Source organism: Coregonus clupeaformis, chromosome 17 (assembly GCF_020615455.1).
Source record: "Coregonus clupeaformis isolate EN_2021a chromosome 17, ASM2061545v1, whole genome shotgun sequence".
NCBI classification, from domain to species: Eukaryota; Metazoa; Chordata; class Actinopteri; order Salmoniformes; family Salmonidae; genus Coregonus; species Coregonus clupeaformis.
The window spans coordinates 25,465,679-25,491,818 of record NC_059208.1 but is presented as its reverse complement, the minus strand read 5'-3'; the positions used below and the strand labels follow the sequence as shown (position 1 = coordinate 25,491,818).

The window sequence follows — 26,140 nt, the reverse complement described above, 5'->3', positions numbered from 1 at the left end:
TCTGCAGTCAGTAACTAGAATAGCTTGGTGGTTCATAAACAGAGAGACGTTTGACAGGGTGCTTCGAGGGTACAGACACGGGTACAGACACACAGCAATGAGAAGAACACATTTGGATAGACACTGTCAAACCTTTTTATTAAACCTTAAAAGGTACTAACAAATAAAAGTAGAAAATAAAACAGTCATTGTCCAACTTCAATCAGCATGGAAGGAAAACAGAATCCGTGATAATAAATTAGACTCGTCGGCTGCAGTGAGCCTGTTGTACTGTAAAAAAACAACCAAAACAATACCTTAAGAAACATTAACCACGCTTTTTCAAAAACACCAAACTCTGTATATATGTGAACTTCTAAAATTGATTGTTTTTGTAAGGGGTCTCAACAAGCTGATTTAAAGGACTCTTGTCTCGAGGCTGGAGGTCAACAACGGGAGTTACTCCTTCTGTACATAGTTGATTTTTATTTATTTACTATTCTACTCATTTTCCCTTTTCTTAAAAAAGTCAAGCTAAAAAACAACAGGATTCAAACAACGCTGTACTTCAGTGATATAAGCAGCACTTATCCATACATGTTACCGGGGCAACCCTGGCCTCATACAACTACAGTCCAACACATTTGACACACAGTGGTTGTGATACAATATATATTTTTGTCTGCACAAAAATGTTTACACAACCGTTTCACTGTCTCCACAACGCTTGTGTAATTGTCATTTGTTTTGTATCACAACCGTTGAGTGTATACGGGGCCACAGATGAAGAAACTGAAAACAGGTAAGGCTTTTCCTTCATCGTGTCCTCTCCTCCAAAACACTCCATTCCTCAAAACGCTCAGGTACATGTAGATTTAGACATTGACAGGTTTCTATATGTACAATGCTGTTGTGGTTGTGGTTTTTAGATTTCAGTCTTTGTCCTTTGATAAAACACCTGGTGTGCGTCCCAAATGACACCCTATTCTCTATAAAGTGCCCATGGGGCTCTGGTCAAAACTAGTGCTCGAAATAGGGGGACAGGCTGCCGTTTGGAACGCAGCCCTGGAAACCAAAGAGTTGCAGGTGAAGAGCCTATAAGCGTCTAGAGTGGGTAACTTGGTCACAAAACAAAAAACGATGGGCACCAGAAGTGATTGAAAATGATTAGTAGGCACAGCGTTTCACACCAACATGGTCAGATGAGCGGTGTGAAGCCCAGGATGACCGTTCTACTCTTGGCCAATTCTCTAAACACTTATAACATAAATGATCTGAGGCCAGGGTCGTATTCACTAGGAACCAAACGGAAGCAAAAGGTCCAATACGGGGAGGGGCTACCTGAACATGTCCAATAAGGAACGCTTGTTTTTGTTTTCCGTCGCAAAATGTTTTGCTATGTTTAGCACTAATAAATACGACCCACTTTTTGCGCTCCGCTGGAAATATCTTTGTATCGTATTCATGTATTACAAACCCCTGAAGAGCCTTATTACTGGTTGGATACTAACGCGAAATTGTGTGTAGAATCAACTTATTGGTAAAGTTCTAAAAACTTGTTCACAGTTCAGGATGCAGTCCAATGGCTTTGAGCAAAAGAGAGATTATTATTATTATTATTATTATTACACCAATGACAGTATAAATTGAGCACCATGTTGTAGCACCAGTGAAGTGAAGTCTGTAGGTAATAACAGTAGGTGTAGCTGGGGGGATATTGTGATATCTAGATACAATATACAGTATTGGACGAAGGGCTGGATTCAATCCGTATCGTGGAAGATCCGCGCTAACATTTAAAGGTAATTTCCGATTGAGCTGACATGCAGCATTTACCGTGAATGCAGTCTCCGCGAACGCGGGAACATTGCCTTCAAATTTCAACCGAGCTATAATGCGGATCCTCCTACACGGATTGAATCCAGCCATTAATGCCTCTTAAAAACAACATATATTTACGCTAGTGCAAAAGCTGTGATTTAAGGAGCACATTCTCCACACTGAGCAGAGAGCAATGTACCATAGTGAAGCACTGGTCCTGTTGGAATACTTCAGAAGTACTTCCTTCCTTCATTGAAGTAATCACAGCTCTGAATTAGTTGGATTGGTGACAGTAATTGGGTGGTAGTAACCTAACCACTTGTAGATCTGTGTTTACCTCACAGAACCCAGGAAGGAAGGATGTGAAGTATTGGAGCGCGGCCGATGATGTGAGTTATTTAGAGCCGAGGGCGGTCTTGGGCAGGGTGGAGGAGGGGAGGCGGGTGAGAGACACTGTGATGGAGGTTCTGTTTCGGGGGCTGCGTTTGGCCGGGGGTGCCGTCTCACCGGGGCCCTGGAGTCCTCTCGTCCCTCTCCTCTCCTGCACTCTCCCACACACCCTGCTCACCAGATGGTTGATTTGGTCCTGAGAGGAAGGGGAATTAGAAGAAGAATTTGGGTTGAAGAGTGGGTGTAGTAATTGACCTCCTCCTACTGCCTAATAATGGGGATCTGGACTATGAATGTAATGATGGTGTTGAGCTGAACTGCTTTCATGTTCTGCAGATTTTCACTCCTGGTTAAATAAGGTTATATCAAATGTTAGAAAGAATTTAGACCAGTGTGCTGTAGTAGTGTACTGTTGTTGTGTAGTGGTGTAGTGTAGTGTACTGTAGTAGTGTGTAGTGTACCGTAGTAGTGTGTAGTAGTATGTAGTATACTGTAGTACTGTACTGTAGTAGTGTGTAGTGTACTGTAGTAGTATGTAGTATACTGTAGTACTGTACTGTACTGTAGTAGTGTGTAGTGTACTGTAGTAGTGTAGTGTAGTGTACGGTAGTAGTGTGTAGTGTACTGTAGTACTATACTGTAGTAGTGTACTGTAGTAGTATGTAGTGTACTGTAGTAGTGTACTCTAGCATTATACTGTAGTAGTGTACTGCAGTAGTGTGTAGTGTACTGTAGCATTATACTGTAGTAGTGTACTGCAGTAGTGTGTAGTGTACTGTAGCATTATACTGTAGTAGTGGACTGCAGTAGAGTGTAGTGTAGTACCTCGTCGTAACGGTACATCATTTTGAGGCCTCGGCAGGACTTGTGTTTCTGTACGTACAGCAGGACACACTCCAGACAGAACACCACGTTCTCACTCTCCTGGACCACCTGCAGGGACATGAGGAGCATGCCATCAGGACATACAATAACCACAACATTTTCCCTTCAGGGACAATAAAGTAAGACAAGGATTCATTCAAAGGCGTGCTGCACTACCGGCAATGGGTCTTTTATCAGGGTCATTTATGATTGGGCTCACATCTGCAGAGTTAACCATCAATGCCATCTCCACGAACATCGGGCGCATTGTTGGCCGTGCAGTGTGCTTGTCGACAACGTGCCTTTGATTGAATCCCTACCTATGTTTGTGCCGAACCTTCCATGCCCAGTAACGACTCACCATGGAGAGGTAGCAGAGGTGTTGGCACACCTGGCAGCGTCGGTCCGAGGGGTCGAGCCTCAGCCACTGGCGCTGGATCCTCCTACTCTCCGATGAGGCCTGGTTGTCATGGCTACAGTAGCGGGCAACGGACCGCAGCCCGGCGTCAAACAGATCCCTGCGCTGTCTCAACTCTGTATCCCTGGAACAGGTGGAGCAGACGAATGTATCGTCTGTAATCAATGGCTACTGTTTCCTTTTTTTAAAAAGTTGTTGAAAGGGTCAATTTGCGATAGGTACATGTTGTACTTCTTGAGAGTGGTTACATTTCTCCAGCCCCATCCCACAGCTGTTTATCCAACAGGTGGTGGGGTGAACGCGTTGTAGTTTTTCAAATCCCAGATTGCCCTTTTAAGAGTAGCATTACATTCTATGTATGATGGGACTGTGATCTCCAATGATACTGTGATCTACCATCATACTGTGATAATACTGCTATTGAGACTGTGATCTACAATGAGACTGTGATCTAAATGATACTGTGATCTCCAATGATACTGTGATCTAAAATTATAATACTGCTACTGTAATCAAAATGATAATACTGCCATTGATACTGTGATCTACAATAATACTGCTATTGATACTGTGACCTAAATGATACTGTGATCTACAATAATACTGCTATTGATACTGTGATCTACAATGATAATACTGCTATTGAGACTGATCTACAATGAGACTGTGATCTAAATGATACTGTGATCTACAATGATACTGTAATCTACAATGATAATACTGCTATTAATACTGTGATCTACAATTCTAATATTGCGATTGATAATGTGATATACAATGATAATACTGCTATTGATACTGTGATCTACAATAATACTGCTATTGATACTGTGATCTACAATAATACTGCTATTGATACTCTCTCAGAATGACCTTCTTGATCCAAACCAGTCAGGTTTCAAGACTGGTCATTCAACTGAGACTGCTCTTCTCTGTGTCACGGAGGCTCTCCGCACTGCTAAAGCTAACTCTCTCTCCTCTGCTCTTGTCCTTCTAGACTTGTCTGCTGCCTTTGATACTGTGAACCATCAGATCCTCCTCTCCACCCTCTCCGAGCTGGGCATCTCCGGTGCGGCTCACTCTTGGATTGCGTCCTACCTGACCGGTCGCTCCTACCAAGTGGCGTGGCGAGAAGCTGTCTCCGCACCACGTGCTCTCACCACTGGTGTCCCCCAGGGCTCAGTTCTAGGCCCTCTCCTATTCTCGCTATACACCAAGTCACTTGGCTCTGTCATATCCTCACATGGCCTCTCCTATCATTGCTACGCTGACGACACACAACTAATCTTCTCCTTTCCCCCATTCTGATAACCAGGTGGCGAATCGCATCTCTGCATGTCTGGCAGACATATCAGTATGGATGACGGATCACCACCTCAAGCTGAACCTCGGCAAGACGGAGCTGCTCTTCCTCCCGGGGAAGGACTGCCCGTTCCATGATCTCGCCATCACGGTTGACAACTCCGTTGTGTCCTCCTCCCAGAGTGCGAAGAGCCTTGGCGTGACCCTGGACAACACCCTGTCGTTCTCCGCTAACATCAAGGCGGTGACCCGATCCTGTAGGTTCATGCTCTACAACATTCGGAGAGTACGACCCTGCCTTACACAGGAAGCGGCACAGGTCCTAATCCAGGCACTTGTCATCTCCCGTCTGGATTACTGCAACTCGCTGTTGGCTGGGCTCCCTGCCTGTGCCATTAAACCCCTACAACTCATCCAGAATGCCGCAGCCCGTCTGGTGTTCAACCTTCCCAAGTTCTCTCACGTCACCCCGCTCCTCCGCACACTCCACTGGCTTCCAGTTGAAGCTCGCATCTGCTACAATACCATGGTGCTTGCCTATGGAGCTGTGAGGGGAACGGCACCTCCCTACCTTCAGGCTCTGATCAGTCCCTACACCCAAACGAGGGCACTGCGTTCATCCACCTCTGGCCTGCTGGCTCCCCTACCTCTGCGGAAGCATAGTTCCCGCTCAGCCCAGTCAAAACTGTTCGCTGCTCTGGCACCCCAATGGTGGAACAAGCTCCCTCACGACGCCAGGACAGCGGAGTCACTCACCACCTTCCGGAGACATTTGAAACCCCACCTCTTTAAGGAATACCTGGGATAGGATAAAGTAATCCTTCTACCCCCCCGCACCCCTCCAAAAAAAAAAAAAACATTGTAAAGTGGTTATCCCACTGGCTATAAGGTGAATGCACCTATTTGTAAGTCGCTCTGGATAAGAGCGTCTGCTAAATGACGTAAATGTAAAATGTAAATGTGATCTACAATGATACTGTGATCTACAATGATAATACTGCTATTGATACTGTGATCTACAATGATACTGTGATCTACAATGATAATACTGCTATTGATACTGTGATCTACAATGATGATACTGCTATTGATACTGTGATCTACAATGATAATACTGCTATTGATACTGTGATCTACAATGATGATACTGCTATCGGTTAAATAGTTAAACCCACCTGAGGTCTTTGAGAAGTGAGGTCATGGTCCTCAGAATGAGACCATTCTCCCGTTTAGATTCTGACATTGCGATCTGATACAGCAACTTCTCCATGGAGAAGGACCTCTCTATGTGTCGACATTTCAGCTCCTGGGGAGGAGAGGTAAGATATATTTTAAATGTTGATATGACAGGGCCTTTTCACAACATACCCCAGTTCAGATTAATGGGTGTGCTCAGTTTGGTAAACCCTCGCAAATCTCTCCTTTCATGCAGTAGATGTGTAGGGAACTAAGATCCATGTGAAAAGCAGAATCTTTGATACTGAATTGACCAGCGGAACACCGGGTACACAGAGCCACTGACTGACTAAACTATGCGTTGACTTTGCCAGGAAGCTGGTTAAGTCAGACTTTAGAGCCTGGTTACCACCCCTCCGTGAGGAGCTTTCAGGACTGGAACTCAGTCAAACTGGCCAAGATGTACAGGAGCATGGAGAGGTACAGGACAGGTACAGGAGCTCATACTCTATGTGGTCAGACTCCTAAACGAAAATGGATTTTCGTTAATTTTAGCAAAGACATAGCATTTTGAAGTTGTCTTATTTATTTAACAATATATCTATTTATTTATTGTAACAGCAAAGTCATCTGTAATAATTATTATAATGCTGAAGACCAATAAACTACACAAACTGATCTTGCAACTTCATCTGTGAAAACAACATTTAACATGCCAATGCCAACCACTAGTGACAATAAACTAAATACTACAGTAATGTTAGCATGGCAGGTAACATAATAATAATAATAAATTATGCTCTGAATTAAACTATACTCTTCTTTGAACTAATATATTTTCCTTCAAGTATTGATACGACGGGGGGCTCCAACCTTGGCAGCCTGGTATCCCGTGTTCAGCCACTGGGGGGTGGCGAAGTGCACTGTCTCGGAGACGCTGTAGCCGCAGCACACCTTGGAGACGAACGCTCCCGGGAAACAGACGACGAACTGGCCACTCTGCTGGACGGTCCGGTGCACTTTGACCCCCGCTCGACACAGCACCTCCGGAGAGATCTGGAGGGAGAGCGAGAACATATATTACCTGACGACCAAGGCTGCATCCCAAATGGCACCCTATTCACGATATAGTGCACTACTTGCACCCTGTTCCCTATATAGTGCAATACTTTTCACCAGAGCCCTGTGTGTGTAGGCACAGTGTTTATGTAGTCCATGTTTGTACTGTATGTGTTCCCTGTGTATCCTGCTGTCTCACCATGATGTTCTTCTCCAACATCTCCAGTCCTGGGGTTCCATTAGCCTGCAGTAGTGTGTGAACCACCTTGTCCAGCTTCATCTTCTCCTCAGCAGGAATACAGTACCTGGACCCCGGGTTACATGAGTTATTATTAGGATCTAATTGTGTATCACTATATGATGACATGTTCAAGTTAGTGGACACGTAACAGCACTAGTAAATAACAATATCCTTGTCCGGCAATGAAACTTGATTTTTATAGCATTTTTTTTTTTACGTTGTTGCATTATTTGAGCTTAACAATTACATTTAAGGGGAGTTTTATAAGGGGAAAGATTTGCTTTTGGAATTTTCTAAATATTTTCAATATTATTCATTTCCATGTTGGCTCTATGCCCGTAAATGCCATTATCTGTAGAAAATGATCCCAATTTCAAACTCTCCAAAAAAGTGTTTAAAATTCTAACAACTGGCAATAGTTTCTTGCAATAGCCCTCTCTGACTTTAAATAATATTTCTCTCAAAACTGTGATTCCTAAAAAATGTGTCCAGATATTTGGTCAACTCCGTCAGATTTGTCTAAAACCCTAAATGAATCAGGAATGAGCAGGGTCAGCTATACCATAAGGACCTCTTATTCATGTCCTCATTACATGTAGTGCAACAAGACCACTCATGGTCTGGAAAGTTCTCTACTTTTGATAGATTTAAACAAACAATATAGAAATCACCACGGTCACAACCCCAAAAAATATTTTTGTCTAACATTCACTCCGTCAGAGTGCTGAAATAATCATTTTCTATATTTTACGAATATTTGTATTGAACTTTTATTTTTAGAGTCGAAATATGTCTGTTTTGAGTATTTGTTGTCAACTCCGTCACTGATGGCTAACCCCCTTAAGATATTTTGGGGGTTAATATTCTGATAGATATTTTAATCACTGTTCTGCAACACATGCTTAAACTATTGACATATTTGCTGTGCTAGATCTAAGGGATAATGTTTCCTGTATGTTGTTTTATGTTCTGAATCTAGAAAAACAGGCCAAAATGCTAACAAAATTAGCCCCGGAGCATTATATAGCGTTATAAAACAAAAATAAGTTTGGAAATTTGTATTTCATATTTGAACAATCTAATGTTAGAATTAAACAAGGCCTTCAAACACCTGTTGGACAATAAATGTAAAAATCAAATGCCTTTTATGGTGTCTGACGGAGTTGACATAAATACAGTTAGTTGGAATTTATGAGAAAAAAATAAATAATTAGGTTGTTCTTTTACATGGTGTGATTGCTGGTCTATCAAAATATATTATTTGGTCTATCAAATATTAAGACAAATATTTGTGGAAGAAAATGTGAGATTGTCACATCTTTCAAGAATCCCTGATGTATATAATAATATATGCCATTTAGTAGATGGGTTTTATCCAAAAGTGACTTACAGTCATGCGTGCATAAATTCTACGTATGGATGGCCCAGAGAATCAAACCCACTATCCTGGCGTTGCAAGTGCCATGCTCGTTTCCTTCATACTGTACTGACCATGCTTAGAGAGTTCTATTAAATGAATCCCCATTACTTCTATTTGATCAGGCTTGACTACCTGATGCTGAGCTCGTTCTCCATTGGTTGTGGCAGGTGGTGAACCAGAGTGACAGTAGGATTAAACTAGGACAGGGCAGTGAGCAGGGCTGCACTACTTACCAAATGCAGTCAGCACCAGTGTGTAAGTAATCAATGTATGGAAGGCGATGATGGTCTCGCGACCAGCATGAGGTAGAGAAGACCATGCCGATGTTCAGCCACGGAATGGTCACACCTATAGACGCACAGAGGAAGATATAGTAGGCTTCCAAGCTTTTCTAGTATGTTCAAGTTTGCTTAATTCATAGCAGAATACAATTGAATTGTGTGACAAAAAAATAGGATATATAAAACATACAAAAAAACTTAATGCAACATACATTCAAGGAACTGTTGTTAAGCTGATAGAGTCCTTCAGTTCACTCTGCAGCAACCTACAACTGTCTGTATTACAATACAATTTACTGTCATCCTGTGTAAAATGAGAGGGTCAGAGGTATAGATGATTACCTGGCACAGCACCAAGATGGCGTAAAATGGATCCTGAATTATTGGGAAGGACTGTAAGGTTCCATCCATGTCTTGAGTGGAGACAAGAGCACAGAACACACATAATTTTATGCATGTCCATAGGGTTGTAAAATTCCAGTAACTTTCCCCAAATTCCCAGGTTTTCCAGAAATCCCAGTTGGAAGATTCCCGGAATCAAGAGGGAATAAGCAGGATATTCAGAATCCTCAATTCATATGCTAGGATAATGCTGTTAGGTTCTCATGTTAACTAATGCATCGGCCCTTACTTCGAAAACGGCTCTGACTTTCCAACAGGGAAGCCACTCCCATGAGTTTTAGTGTCCACTTTCCCACAGTGCACTGCAACGTGACATTCCCTCTGCTCCACAATGTTCCAGTACTCCTGCTGCAATCACAGACAGAAACATTTTTACATTAATGTAGATGAATAACAAGTAGTGATATTAGATCACACTGTGGGATGGCTGAGAAGGACAAAAGGAGAGGAGGAATATGTTAATGACCTGTTCAGTCGTCTCAAAGGCACAGTTACACTTTAAATGGTCACAGTGAATTATACTACTTATTCATTATGATTATATGGATGCGTCCCAAATAGCACCCTATTCCCTTTACAGTGCACTACTTTTGACCAGGGCCCTGACCAAAAGTAGTGCACAAAGGGCTGATTCATACTTGAAATAAGTAGAAGTCAATAAAATATGGACAAGTCAAAACGTTTTGATTTAAGTCCATGTTAAAGTAAACTTCTCTCAAGTCTGAAATCTGAATAGGACCCTAAGTAGTGCAACCTATGTAGCAGGTATATGAGAGTTTAGGATATGTAGACCTTACCTCCACCTCAGCCGTCCCAGGCTCCTTGTTGAAGCACATGTTCATAGTATTCCTGGCAGTCCTGTAGAACGTAGTGAGAGAAACCGACTTCCCCTGCCATAGAGAAACACAAAGAGAGGGGTAAGACCTTATGGTCCCTTTCAAGTTCCCTTGATATAAAGTCAATGTAAAGATTATCACAGCAAATCATGGACACAAACAAAGAGGGTAAAAGCTGATGAACTGAGGTGTCTTGATGTACAGTCAATGTAATGACACAGAAACACAACCAAAGAGACTAGTAAGACCATACAGGAAGTAGTCTTTTATGTCCTTTGATACATTGTCTCCGTCCCAAATGGCACCCTACTTTTGAACAGGCTCTGGTCAAAAGTAGTGCATTAGAAAGGGAATAGGATGCGATTTGGGACGCAGACCACTGTCAATGTAACAATTATCACAGCCGACCAGATGGGGGAGTTAGTTCAACAGCCAGACCAAGAACAGAAGGCTTTCTTTGTGAGGGTGAAAACTACATGAGACATGTGGATGTTAGTTCAACAGCCAGACCAAGAACAGAAGGCTTTATTTGAGAGGGTGAAAACTACATGAGACATGTGGATGTTAGTTCAACAGCCAGACCAAGAACAGAAGGCTTTCTTTGAGAGGGTGAAAACTACATGAGACATGTGGATGTTATTTCAACAGCCAGACCAAGAACAGAAGGCTTTCTTTGAGAGGGTGAAAACTACATGAGACATGTGGATGTTAGTTCAACAGCCAGACCAAGAACAGAAGGCTTTCTTTGAGAGGGTGAAAACTACATGAGACATGTGGATGTTAGTTCAACAGCCAGACCAAGAACAGAAGGCTTTCTTTGAGAGGGTGAAAACTACATGAGACATGTGGATGTTAGTTCAACAGCCAGACCAAGAACAGAAGGCTTTCTTTGAGAGGGTGAAAACTACATGAGACATGTGGATGTTAGTTCAACAGCCAGACCAAGAACAGAAGGCTTTATTTGAGAGGGTGAAAACTACATGAGACATGTGGATGTTAGTTCAACAGCCAGACCAAGAACAGAAGGCTTTCTTTGAGAGGGTGAAAACTACATGAGACATGTGGATGTTAGTTCAACAGCCAGACCAAGAACAGAAGGCTTTATTTGAGAGGGTGAAAACTACATGAGACATGTGGATGTTAGTTCAACAGCCAGACCAAGAACAGAAGGCTTTCTTTGAGAGGGTGAAAACTACATGAGACATGTGGATGTTAGTTCAACAGCCAGACCAAGAACAGAAGGCTTTATTTGAGAGGGTGAAAACTACATGAGACATGTGGATGTTAGTTCAACAGCCAGACCAAGAACAGAAGGCTTTCTTTGAGAGGGTGAAAACTACATGAGACATGTGGATGTTAGTTCAACAGCCAGACCAAGAACAGAAGGCTTTCTTTGAGAGGGTGAAAACTACATGAGACATGTGGATGTTAGTTCAACAGCCAGACCAAGAACAGAAGGCTTTCTTTGAGAGGGTGAAAACTACATGAGACATGTGGATGTTAGTTCAACAGCCAGACCAAGAACAGAAGGCTTTATTTGAGAGGGTGAAAACTACATGAGACATGTGGATGTTAGTTCAACAGCCAGACCAAGAACAGAAGGCTTTATTTGAGAGGGTGAAAACTACATGAGACATGTGGATGTTAGTTCAACAGCCAGACCAAGAACAGAAGGCTTTCTTTGAGAGGGTGAAAACTACATGAGACATGTGGATGTTAGTTCAACAGCCAGACCAAGAACAGAAGGCTTTATTTGAGAGGGTGAAAACTACATGAGACATGTGGATGTTAGTTCAACAGCCAGACCAAGAACAGAAGGCTTTCTTTGAGAGGGTGAAAACTACATGAGACATGTGGATGTTAGTTCAACAGCCAGACCAAGAACAGAAGGCTTTCTTTGAGAGGGTGAAAACTACATGAGACATGTGGATGTTAGTTCAACAGCCAGACCAAGAACAGAAGGCTTTATTTGAGAGGGTGAAAACTACATGAGACATGTGGATGTTAGTTCAACAGCCAGACCAAGAACAGAAGGCTTTCTTTGAGAGGGTGAAAACTACATGAGACATGTGGATGTTATTTCAACAGCCAGACCAAGAACAGAAGGCTTTCTTTGAGAGGGTGAAAACTACATGAGACATGTGGATGTTAGTTCAACAGCCAGACCAAGAACAGAAGGCTTTCTTTGAGAGGGTGAAAACTACATGAGACATGTGGATGTTAGTTCAACAGCCAGACCAAGAACAGAAGGCTTTCTTTGAGAGGGTGAAAACTACATGAGACATGTGGATGTTAGTTCAACAGCCAGACCAAGAACAGAAGGCTTTCTTTGAGAGGGTGAAAACTACATGAGACATGTGGATGTTAGTTCAACAGCCAGACCAAGAACAGAAGGCTTTATTTGAGAGGGTGAAAACTACATGAGACATGTGGATGTTAGTTCAACAGCCAGACCAAGAACAGAAGGCTTTCTTTGAGAGGGTGAAAACTACATGAGACATGTGGATGTTAGTTCAACAGCCAGACCAAGAACAGAAGGCTTTATTTGAGAGGGTGAAAACTACATGAGACATGTGGATGTTAGTTCAACAGCCAGACCAAGAACAGAAGGCTTTCTTTGAGAGGGTGAAAACTACATGAGACATGTGGATGTTAGTTCAACAGCCAGACCAAGAACAGAAGGCTTTATTTGAGAGGGTGAAAACTACATGAGACATGTGGATGTTAGTTCAACAGCCAGACCAAGAACAGAAGGCTTTCTTTGAGAGGGTGAAAACTACATGAGACATGTGGATGTTAGTTCAACAGCCAGACCAAGAACAGAAGGCTTTCTTTGAGAGGGTGAAAACTACATGAGACATGTGGATGTTAGTTCAACAGCCAGACCAAGAACAGAAGGCTTTCTTTGAGAGGGTGAAAACTACATGAGACATGTGGATGTTAGTTCAACAGCCAGACCAAGAACAGAAGGCTTTATTTGAGAGGGTGAAAACTACATGAGACATGTGGATGTTAGTTCAACAGCCAGACCAAGAACAGAAGGCTTTATTTGAGAGGGTGAAAACTACATGAGACATGTGGATGTTAGTTCAACAGCCAGACCAAGAACAGAAGGCTTTATTTGAGAGGGTGAAAACTACATGAGACATGTGGATGTTAGTTCAACAGCCAGACCAAGAACAGAAGGCTTTCTTTGAGAGGGTGAAAACTACATGAGACATGTGGATGTTAGTTCAACAGCCAGACCAAGAACAGAAGGCTTTATTTGAGAGGGTGAAAACTACATGAGACATGTGGATGTTAGTTCAACAGCCAGACCAAGAACAGAAGGCTTTCTTTGAGAGGGTGAAAACTACATGAGACATGTGGATGTTAGTTCAACAGCCAGACCAAGAACAGAAGGCTTTCTTTGAGAGGGTGAAAACTACATGAGACATGTGGATGTTAGTTCAACAGCCAGACCAAGAACAGAAGGCTTTCTTTGAGAGGGTGAAAACTACATGAGACATGTGGATATCATTGTGCTGCATGAAGTCATCTTCCTTCCTCTTCCTGCTGCTGCTGCAGCCTCAACATTCTGAAGGGGAGTCTTCCATCCAGAGGCTTTTCTCAGGATGCGTCCCAAATGGCACCCTGTTCCCTTATATAGTGCATTGCTTTTGATCAGAGCCCTAAGGGCCCTGGTTAAAAGTAGTGCACTACACAGGGAATTGGGCACCATTTGGGACATAAGTTCAGACACACAACAGACAGTCGGGCAGGGACAGACGGACTGAGAGCCTGTATGAATGTGCCAGGAAAATACCTGGTTTGTTGGACTACAGTCAGTCACTGTAAGCTTTCCCACATGTGTGGAGGATATTGCTGTATTTCTTATTATGGCCCAATATATTGATTTAATATGGACCCAGCTATGCTGGCATTCACAGACAGAATACTCCCTACAAGCCAGGTTCAATTTAAAAAGTAGGAAGTCAAAGGGAGAGATTAAACGCTTTAAGTAATTGATATTACAGGAGAACTGTAACAGATACTACAGTAGAACTAACTGATACTACAGGAGAACTAACTGATACTACAGGAGAACTAACTTATACTACAGGAGAACTAACTGATACTACAGGAGAACTAACTGATACTACAAGAAAACTGTAACTGATACTACAGGAGAACTAAGTGATACTACAGGAGAACTAACTGATACTACAGGAGTACTGTAACTGATACTACAGGAGAACTAACTGATACTACAGGATAACTAATTGATACTACAGGATAATTAACTGATACTACAGGAGAACTAACTGATACTACAGGAGAACTAACTGATACTACAGGAGAACTAACTGATACTACAGGAGAACTAACTGATACTACAGGAGAACTGTAACTGATACTACAGGAGAACTGTAACTGATACTACAGGAGAACTAAATGATACTACAGGAGAACTAACTGATACTACAGGAGAACTAACTGATACTACAGGAGTACTGTAACTGATACTACAGGATAATTAACTGATACTACAGGAGAACTAACTGATACTACAGGATAACTGTAACTGATAGTACAGGAGAACTAACTGATACTACATGAGAACTAACTGATACTACAGGAGAACTAACTGATCCTACAGGAGAACTGTAACTCATACTACAGGATAACTAACTGATCCTACAGGAGAACTGTAACTGATATTACAGGAGAACTAACTGATACCACAGGAGAACTAACTGATACTACAGGAGAACTAACAGATACTACAGGAGAACTAACTGATACTACAGGAGAACTAAATGATACTACAGGAGAACTGTAACTGATACTACAGGAGAACTAACTGATACTACAGGAGAACTAACTGATACTACAGGAGAACTAACTGATACTACAGGAGAACTGTAACTGATACTACAGGAGAACTAACTGATACTACAGGAGAACTAACTGATACTACAGGATAACTAACTGATACTACAGGAGAACTGTAACTGATACTACAGGAGAACTAACTGATACTACAGGAGAACTAACTGATACTACAGGAGAACTAACTGATACTACAGGAGAACTAACTGATATTACAGGAGAACTGTCACTGATACTACAGGAGAACTGTAACTGATAATACAGGAGAACTGTAACTGATACTACAGGATAACTAACTGATACTACAGGAGAACTAACTGATACAGGAGAACTAACTGATACTAACTAATACTACAGGAGTACTGTAACTGATACTACAGGATAATTAACTGATACTACAGGAGAACTAACTGATACTACAGGAGAACTGTAACTGATACTACAAGAGAACTAACTGATACTACAGGATAACTAAATGATACTACAGGAGAACTAACTGATCCTACAAGAGAACTGTAACTGATACTACAGGAGAACTAACTGATACTACAGGATAACTAACTGATACTACAGGAGAACTAACTGATACTACAGGAGAACTAACTGATACTACAGGAGAACTAAATGATACTACAGGAGAACTAACTGATACTACAGGAGAACTGTAACTGATACTACAGGAGAACTAACTGATACTACAGGAGAACTAACTGATACTACAGGAGAACTAACTGATACTACAGGAGAACTAAATGATACTACAGGAGAACTAACTGATACTACAGGAGAACTAACTGATACTACAGGAGAACTAAATGATACTACAGGAGAACTAACTGATACTACAGGAGTACTGTAACTGATACTACAGGAGAACTAACTGATACTACAGGAGAACTAACTGATACTACAGGAGAACTAACTGATACTACAGGAGAACTAACTGATACTACAGGAGAACTAACTGATACTACAGGAGAACTGTAACTGATACTACAGGAGAATTAACTGATACTACAGGAGAACTAACTGATACTACAGGAGAACTAACTGATACTACAGGAGAACTAACTGATATTACAGGAGAACTGTCACTGATACTACAGGAGAACTGTAACTGATAATACAGGATAACTGTAACTGATACTACAGGATAACTAACTGATACTACAGGAGAACTAACTGATACAGGAGAACTAACTGATACTAACTAATACTACAGGAGTACTGTAACTGATACTACAGGATAATTAACTGATACTACAGGAGAACTAACTGATACTACAGGAGAACTGTAACTGATACTACAGGAGAACTAACTGATACTACAGGAGAACTAAATGATACTACAGGAGAACTAACTGATCCTACAAGAGAACTGTAACTGATACTACAGGAGAACTAACTGATACCACAGGAGAACTAACTGATACTACAGGAGAACTAAATGATACTACATGAGAACTAACTGATACTACAGGATAACTAACTGATACTACAGGAGAACTAAATGATACTACAGGATAACTAACTGATACTACAGGAGAACTAACTGATACTACAGGAGAACTAACTGATACTACAGGAGAACTAAATGATACTACAGGATAACTAACTGATACTACAGGAGAACTAACTGATACTACAGGAGAACTAACTGATACTACAGGAGAACTAACTGATACCACAGGAGAACTAACTGATACTACAGGAGAACTAACAGATACTACAGGAGAACTAACTGATACTACAGGAGAACTAAATGATACTACAGGAGAACTGTAACTGATACTACAGGAGAACTAACTGATACTACAGGAGAACTAACTGATACTACAGGAGAACTAACTGATACTACAGGAGAACTAACTGATACTACAGGAGAACTAACTGATACTACAGGATAACTAACTGATACTACAGGAGAACTGTAACTGATACTACAGGAGAACTAACTGATACTACAGGAGAACTAACTGATACTACAGGAGAACTAACTGATACTACAGGAGAACTAACTGATATTACAGGAGAACTGTCACTGATACTACAGGAGAACTGTAACTGATAATACAGGAGAACTGTAACTGATACTACAGGATAACTAACTGATACTACAGGAGAACTAACTGATACAGGAGAACTAACTGATACTAACTAATACTACAGGAGTACTGTAACTGATACTACAGGATAATTAACTGATACTACAGGAGAACTAACTGATACTACAGGAGAACTGTAACTGATACTACAGGAGAACTAACTGATACTACAGGATAACTAAATGATACTACAGGAGAACTAACTGATCCTACAAGAGAACTGTAACTGATACTACAGGAGAACTAACTGATACTACAGGATAACTAACTGATACTACAGGAGAACTAACTGATACTACAGGAGAACTAACTGATACTACAGGAGAACTAAATGATACTACAGGAGAACTAACTGATACTACAGGAGAACTGTAACTGATACTACAGGAGAACTAACTGATACTACAGGAGAACTAACTGATACTACAGGAGAACTAAATGATACTACAGGAGAACTAACTGATACAGGAGAACTAACTGATACTAACTAATACTACAGGAGTACTGTAACTGATACTACAGGATAATTAACTGATACTACAGGAGAACTAACTGATACTACAGGAGAACTGTAACTGATACTACAGGAGAACTAACTGATACTACAGGAGAACTAAATGATACTACAGGAGAACTAACTGATCCTACAAGAAAACTGTAACTGATACTACAGGAGAACTAACTGATACCACAGGAGAACTAACTGATACTACAGGAGAACTAAATGATACTACAGGAGAACTAACTGATACTACAGGATAACTAACTGATACTACAGGAGAACTAAATGATACTACAGGATAACTAACTGATACTACAGGAGAACTAACTGATACTACAGGAGAACTAACTGATACTACAGGAGAACTAAATGATACTACAGGATAACTAACTGATACTACAGGAGAACTAACTGATACTACAGGAGAACTAACTGATACTATAGGAGAACTAACTGATACCACAGGAGAACTAACTGATACTACAGGAGAACTAACAGATACTACAGGAGAACTAACTGATACTACAGGAGAACTAAATGATACTACAGGAGAACTGTAACTGATACTACAGGAGAACTAACTGATACTACAGGAGAACTAACTGATACTACAGGAGAACTAACTGATACTACAGGAGAACTGTAACTGATACTACAGGAGAACTAACTGATACTACAGGAGAACTAACTGATACTACAGGATAACTAACTGATACTACAGGAGAACTGTAACTGATACTACAGGAGAACTAACTGATACTACAGGAGAACTAACTGATACTACAGGAGAACTAACTGATACTACAGGAGAACTAACTGATATTACAGGAGAACTGTCACTGATACTACAGGAGAACTGTAACTGATAATACAGGAGAACTGTAACTGATACTACAGGATAACTAACTGATACTACAGGAGAACTAACTGATACAGGAGAACTAACTGATACTAACTAATACTACAGGAGTACTGTAACTGATACTACAGGATAATTAACTGATACTACAGGAGAACTAACTGATACTACAGGAGAACTGTAACTGATACTACAGGAGAACTAACTGATACTACAGGATAACTAAATGATACTACAGGAGAACTAACTGATCCTACAAGAGAACTGTAACTGATACTACAGGAGAACTAACTGATACTACAGGATAACTAACTGATACTACAGGAGAACTAACTGATACTACAGGAGAACTAACTGATACTACAGGAGAACTAAATGATACTACAGGAGAACTAACTGATACTACAGGAGAACTGTAACTGATACTACAGGAGAACTAACTGATACTACAGGAGAACTAACTGATACTACAGGAGAACTAACTGATACTACAGGAGAACTAACTGATACTACAGGAGAACTAAATGATACTACAGGAGAACTAACTGATACTACAGGAGAACTAACTGATACTACAGGAGAACTAAATGATACTACAGGAGAACTAACTGATACTACAGGAGTACTGTAACTGATACTACAGGAGAACTAACTGATACTACAGGAGAACTAACTGATACTACAGGAGAACTAACTGATACTACAGGAGAACTAACTGATACTACAGGAGAACTAACTGATACTACAGGAGAACTGTAACTGATACTACAGGAGAATTAACTGATACTACAGGAGAACTAACTGATACTACAGGAGAACTAACTGATACTACAGGAGAACTAACTGATATTACAGGAGAACTGTCACTGATACTACAGGAGAACTGTAACTGATAATACAGGATAACTGTAACTGATACTACAGGATAACTAACTGATACTACAGGAGAACTAACTGATACAGGAGAACTAACTGATACTAACTAATACTACAGGAGTACTGTAACTGATACTACAGGATAATTAACTGATACTACAGGAGAACTAACTGATACTACAGGAGAACTGTAACTGATACTACAGGAGAACTAACTGATACTACAGGAGAACTAAATGATACTACAGGAGAACTAACTGATCCTACAAGAGAACTGTAACTGATACTACAGGAGAACTAACTGATACCACAGGAGAACTAACTGATACTACAGGAGAACTAACTGATACTACAGGAGAACTAACTGATACTACAGGATAACTAACTGATACTACAGGAGAACTAAATGATACTACAGGATAACTAACTGATACTACAGGAGAACTAACTGATACTACAGGAGAACTAACTGATACTACAGGAGAACTAAATGATACTACAGGATAACTAACTGATACTACAGGAGAACTAACTGATACTACAGGAGAACTAACTGATACTACAGGAGAACTAACTGATACCACAGGAGAACTAACTGATACTACAGGAGAACTAACAGATACTACAGGAGAACTAACTGATACTACAGGAGAACTAAATGATACTACATGAGAACTGTAACTGATACTACAGGAGAACTAACTGATACTACAGGAGAACTAACTGATACTACAGGAGAACTAACTGATACTACAGGAGAACTGTAACTGATACTACAGGAGAACTAACTGATACTACAGGAGAACTAACTGATACTACAGGATAACTAACTGATACTACAGGAGAACTGTAACTGATACTACAGGAGAACTAACTGATACTACAGGAGAACTAACTGATACTACAGGAGAACTAACTGATACTACAGGAGAACTAACTGATATTACAGGAGAACTGTCACTGATACTACAGGAGAACTGTAACTGATAATACAGGAGAACTGTAACTGATACTACAGGATAACTAACTGATACTACAGGAGAACTAACTGATACAGGAGAACTAACTGATACTAACTAATACTACAGGAGTACTGTAACTGATACTACAGGATAATTAACTGATACTACAGGAGAACTAACTGATACTACAGGAGAACTGTAACTGATACTACAGGAGAACTAACTGATACTACAGGATAACTAAATGATACTACAGGAGAACTAACTGATCCTACAAGAGAACTGTAACTGATACTACAGGAGAACTAACTGATACTACAGGATAACTAACTGATACTACAGGAGAACTAACTGATACTACAGGAGAACTAACTGATACTACAGGAGAACTAAATGATACTACAGGAGAACTAACTGATACTACAGGAGAACTGTAACTGATACTACAGGAGAACTAACTGATACTACAGGAGAACTAACTGATACTACAGGAGAACTAACTGATACTACAGGAGAACTAACTGATACTACAGGAGAACTAAATGATACTACAGGAGAACTAACTGATACTACAGGAGAACTAACTGATACTACAGGAGAACTAAATGATACTACAGGAGAACTAACTGATACTACAGGAGTACTGTAACTGATACTACAGGAGAACTAACTGATACTACAGGAGAACTAACTGATACTACAGGAGAACTAACTGATACTACAGGAGAACTAACTGATACTACAGGAGAACTAACTGATACTACAGGAGAACTGTAACTGATACTACAGGAGAATTAACTGATACTACAGGAGAACTAACTGATACTACAGGAGAACTAACTGATACTACAGGAGAACTAACTGATATTACAGGAGAACTGTCACTGATACTACAGGAGAACTGTAACTGATAATACAGGATAACTGTAACTGATACTACAGGATAACTAACTGATACTACAGGAGAACTAACTGATACAGGAGAACTAACTGATACTAACTAATACTACAGGAGTACTGTAACTGATACTACAGGATAATTAACTGATACTACAGGAGAACTAACTGATACTACAGGAGAACTGTAACTGATACTACAGGAGAACTAACTGATACTACAGGAGAACTAAATGATACTACAGGAGAACTAACTGATCCTACAAGAGAACTGTAACTGATACTACAGGAGAACTAACTGATACCACAGGAGAACTAACTGATACTACAGGAGAACTAACTGATACTACAGGAGAACTAACTGATACTACAGGATAACTAACTGATACTACAGGAGAACTAAATGATACTACAGGATAACTAACTGATACTACAGGAGAACTAACTGATACTACAGGAGAACTAACTGATACTACAGGAGAACTAAATGATACTACAGGATAACTAACTGATACTACAGGAGAACTAACTGATACTACAGGAGAACTAACTGATACTACAGGAGAACTAACTGATACCACAGGAGAACTAACTGATACTACAGGAGAACTAACAGATACTACAGGAGAACTAACTGATACTACAGGAGAACTAAATGATACTACATGAGAACTGTAACTGATACTACAGGAGAACTAACTGATACTACAGGAGAACTAACTGATACTACAGGAGAACTAACTGATACTACAGGAGAACTGTAACTGATACTACAGGAGAACTAACTGATACTACAGGAGAACTAACTGATACTACAGGATAACTAACTGATACTACAGGAGAACTGTAACTGATACTACAGGAGAACTAACTGATACTACAGGAGAACTAACTGATACTACAGGAGAACTAACTGATACTACAGGAGAACTAACTGATATTACAGGAGAACTGTCACTGATACTACAGGAGAACTGTAACTGATAATACAGGAGAACTGTAACTGATACTACAGGATAACTAACTGATACTACAGGAGAACTAACTGATACAGGAGAACTAACTGATACTAACTAATACTACAGGAGTACTGTAACTGATACTACAGGATAATTAACTGATACTACAGGAGAACTAACTGATACTACAGGAGAACTGTAACTGATACTACAGGAGAACTAACTGATACTACAGGATAACTAAATTATACTACAGGAGAACTAACTGATCCTACAAGAGAACTGTAACTGATACTACAGGAGAACTAACTGATACTACAGGATAACTAACTGATACTACAGGAGAACTAACTGATACTACAGGAGAACTAACTGATACTACAGGAGAACTAAATGATACTACAGGAGAACTAACTGATACTACAGGAGAACTGTAACTGATACTACAGGAGAACTAACTGATACTACAGGAGAACTAACTGATACTACAGGAGAACTAACTGATACTACAGGAGAACTAACTGATACTACAGGAGAACTAAATTATACTACAGGAGAACTAACTGATACTACAGGAGAACTAACTGATACTACAGGAGAACTAAATGATACTACAGGAGAACTAACTGATACTACAGGAGTACTGTAACTGATACTACAGGAGAACTAACTGATACTACAGGAGAACTAACTGATACTACAGGAGAACTAACTGATACTACAGGAGAACTAACTGATACTACAGGAGAACTAACTGATACTACAGGAGAACTGTAACTGATACTACAGGAGAATTAACTGATACTACAGGAGAACTAACTGATACTACAGGAGAACTAACTGATACTACAGGAGAACTAACTGATATTACAGGAGAACTGTCACTGATACTACAGGAGAACTGTAACTGATAATACAGGATAACTGTAACTGATACTACAGGATAACTAACTGATACTACAGGAGAACTAACTGATACAGGAGAACTAACTGATACTAACTAATACTACAGGAGTACTGTAACTGATACTACAGGATAATTAACTGATACTACAGGAGAACTAACTGATACTACAGGAGAACTGTAACTGATACTACAGGAGAACTAACTGATACTACAGGAGAACTAAATGATACTACAGGAGAACTAACTGATCCTACAAGAGAACTGTAACTGATACTACAGGAGAACTAACTGATACCACAGGAGAACTAACTGATACTACAGGAGAACTAACTGATACTACAGGAGAACTAACTGATACTACAGGAGAACTAACTGATACTACAGGAGAACTAAATGATACTACAGGATAACTAACTGATACTACAGGAGAACTAACTGATACTACAGGAGAACTAACTGATACTACAGGAGAACTAAATGATACTACAGGAGAACTAACTGATACTACAGGAGTACTGTAACTGATACTACAGGAGAACTGTAATTTATACTACATAAGAACTAACTGATACTACAGGAGAACTAACTGATACTACAGGAGTACTGTAACTGATACTACAGGAGAACTAACTGATACTACAGGAGAACTAACTGATACTACAGGATAACTAACTGATACTACAGGAGAACTAACTGATACTACAGGAGTACTGTAACTGATCCTACAGGATAACTGTAATTTATACTACATGAGAACTAACTGATACTACAGGAGAACTAACTGATACTACAGGAGTACTATAACTGATACTACAGGAGAACTAACTGATACTACAGAATAACTAACTGATACTACAGGAGAACTAACTGATACTACAGGAGAACTAAATGATACTACAGGAGAACTAACTGATACTACAGGAGTACTGTAACTGATACTACAGGATAAGTAACTGATACTACAGGAGAACTAAATGATACTACAGGAGAACTAACTGATACTACAGGAGTACTGTAACTGATACTACAGGAGAACTGTAACTGATACTACAGGATAACTAACTGATACTACAGGAGAACTAACTGATACTACAGGAGAACTAACTGATACTACAGGAGAACTAACTGATACTACAGGAGAACTGTAACTGATACTACAGGAGAACTAACTGATACTACAGGAGAACTAACTGATACTCCAGGAGAACTAACTGATACTACAGGAGAACTGTAACTGATACTACAGGATAACTAACTGATACTACAGGATAACTAACTTATACTACAGGAGAACTGTAACTGATACTACAGGAGAACTAACTGATACTACAGGAGAACTAATTGATACTACAGGAGAACTAACTGATCCTACAGGAGAACTAACTGATACTACAGGATAACTAACTGATACTACAGGAGTACTGTAACTGATACTACAGGAGAACTGTAATTTATACTACATAAGAACTAACTGATACTACAGGAGAACTAACTGATACTACAGGAGTACTGTAACTGATACTACAGGAGAACTAACTGATACTACAGGAGAACTAACTGATACTACAGGATAACTAACTGATACTACAGGAGAACTAACTGATACTACAGGAGTACTGTAACTGATCCTACAGGATAACTGTAATTTATACTACATGAGAACTAACTGATACTACAGGAGAACTAACTGATACTACAGGAGTACTATAACTGATACTACAGGAGAACTAACTGATACTACAGAATAACTAACTGATACTACAGGAGAACTAACTGATACTACAGGAGAACTAAATGATACTACAGGAGAACTAACTGATACTACAGGAGTACTGTAACTGATACTACAGGATAAGTAACTGATACTACAGGAGAACTAAATGATACTACAGGAGAACTAACTGATACTACAGGAGTACTGTAACTGATACTACAGGAGAACTGTAACTGATACTACAGGATAACTAACTGATACTACAGGAGAACTAACTGATACTACAGGAGAACTAACTGATACTACAGGAGAACTAACTGATACTACAGGAGAACTAACTGATACTACAGGATAACTGTAACTGATACTACAGGAGAACTAACTGATACTACAGGAGAACTAACTGATACTCCAGGAGAACTAACTGATACTACAGGAGAACTGTAACTGATACTACAGGATAACTAACTGATACTACAGGATAACTAACTTATACTACAGGAGAACTGTAACTGATACTACAGGAGAACTAACTGATACTACAGGAGAACTAATTGATACTACAGGAGAACTAACTGATCCTACAGGAGAACTAACTGATACTACAGGAGAACTAACTGATACTACAGGAGTACTGTAACTGATACTACAGGAGAACTGTAACTGATACTACAGGAGAACTAACTGATACTACAGGAGAACTAACTGATACTACAGGAGAACTAACTGATACTACAGGAGAACTAACTGATACTACAGGAGTACTGTAACTGATACTACATGATAATTAACTGATACTACAGGATAACTAACTGATACTACAGGAGAACTAACTGATACTACAGGAGAACTAACTGATACTACAGGAGAACTAACTGATAATACAGGAGAACTAACTGATACTACAGGATAACTAACTGATACTACAGGAGAACTAACTTATACTACAGGAGAACTAACTGATACTACAGGATAACTAACTGATACTACTTATAAGAGAACTGTGAGCAACAGAAGAGCATCATGGAGCATGAAGACAGAAATACTGGCATTGATAAGTTGACATGGGGTGACGTGTTGTCAAAATGAGGTGTGTGTGCGTGTGTGTCTGATTGTGTGTGTGGCCTCTGTGCTTGCAGATGTGCAGTGACCTATATTAGATGTGAGAGTAACGGAACCAGGGATGTTGTAGTTCTGCCTCCAGGCACTAACATCTATACACACTGTATTGACAGTGTTGCACTGTATTCACTCTCCACACACACAGCTACCACAGAGCTCATTAACCAATATACTGT

The 26,140-nt window shown here is 40.0% G+C and overlaps 1 protein-coding gene across 2 annotated transcripts in view; it reads right to left on the bottom strand.

Annotated features, from left to right (window-relative positions):
* Positions 1-117: 117 nt before the first annotated feature.
* The window catches only part of LOC121542623 (protein Jumonji-like), a 103,472-nt gene continuing 77,449 nt past the window's right edge, over positions 118-26,140 (bottom strand). Inside the window, exons 10-19 of one of the 2 annotated variants that reach the window (XM_045226204.1) lie at positions 10,151-10,243; positions 9,583-9,701; positions 9,294-9,364; positions 8,904-9,018; positions 7,209-7,314; positions 6,824-7,006; positions 5,950-6,080; positions 3,416-3,596; positions 3,016-3,123; positions 118-2,386 (exon numbers count right to left, since the gene is read on the bottom strand). In XM_045226204.1, coding sequence (XP_045082139.1) covers positions 2,195-2,386; positions 3,016-3,123; positions 3,416-3,596; positions 5,950-6,080; positions 6,824-7,006; positions 7,209-7,314; positions 8,904-9,018; positions 9,294-9,364; positions 9,583-9,701; positions 10,151-10,243 — 1,299 coding nt within the window. In that variant the 3' untranslated portion in view covers positions 118-2,194. The remainder of the gene's footprint in view (positions 2,387-3,015; positions 3,124-3,415; positions 3,597-5,949; positions 6,081-6,823; positions 7,007-7,208; positions 7,315-8,903; positions 9,019-9,293; positions 9,365-9,582; positions 9,702-10,150; positions 10,244-26,140) is intronic. The other variant, XM_045226205.1, reaches the window with a different exon arrangement.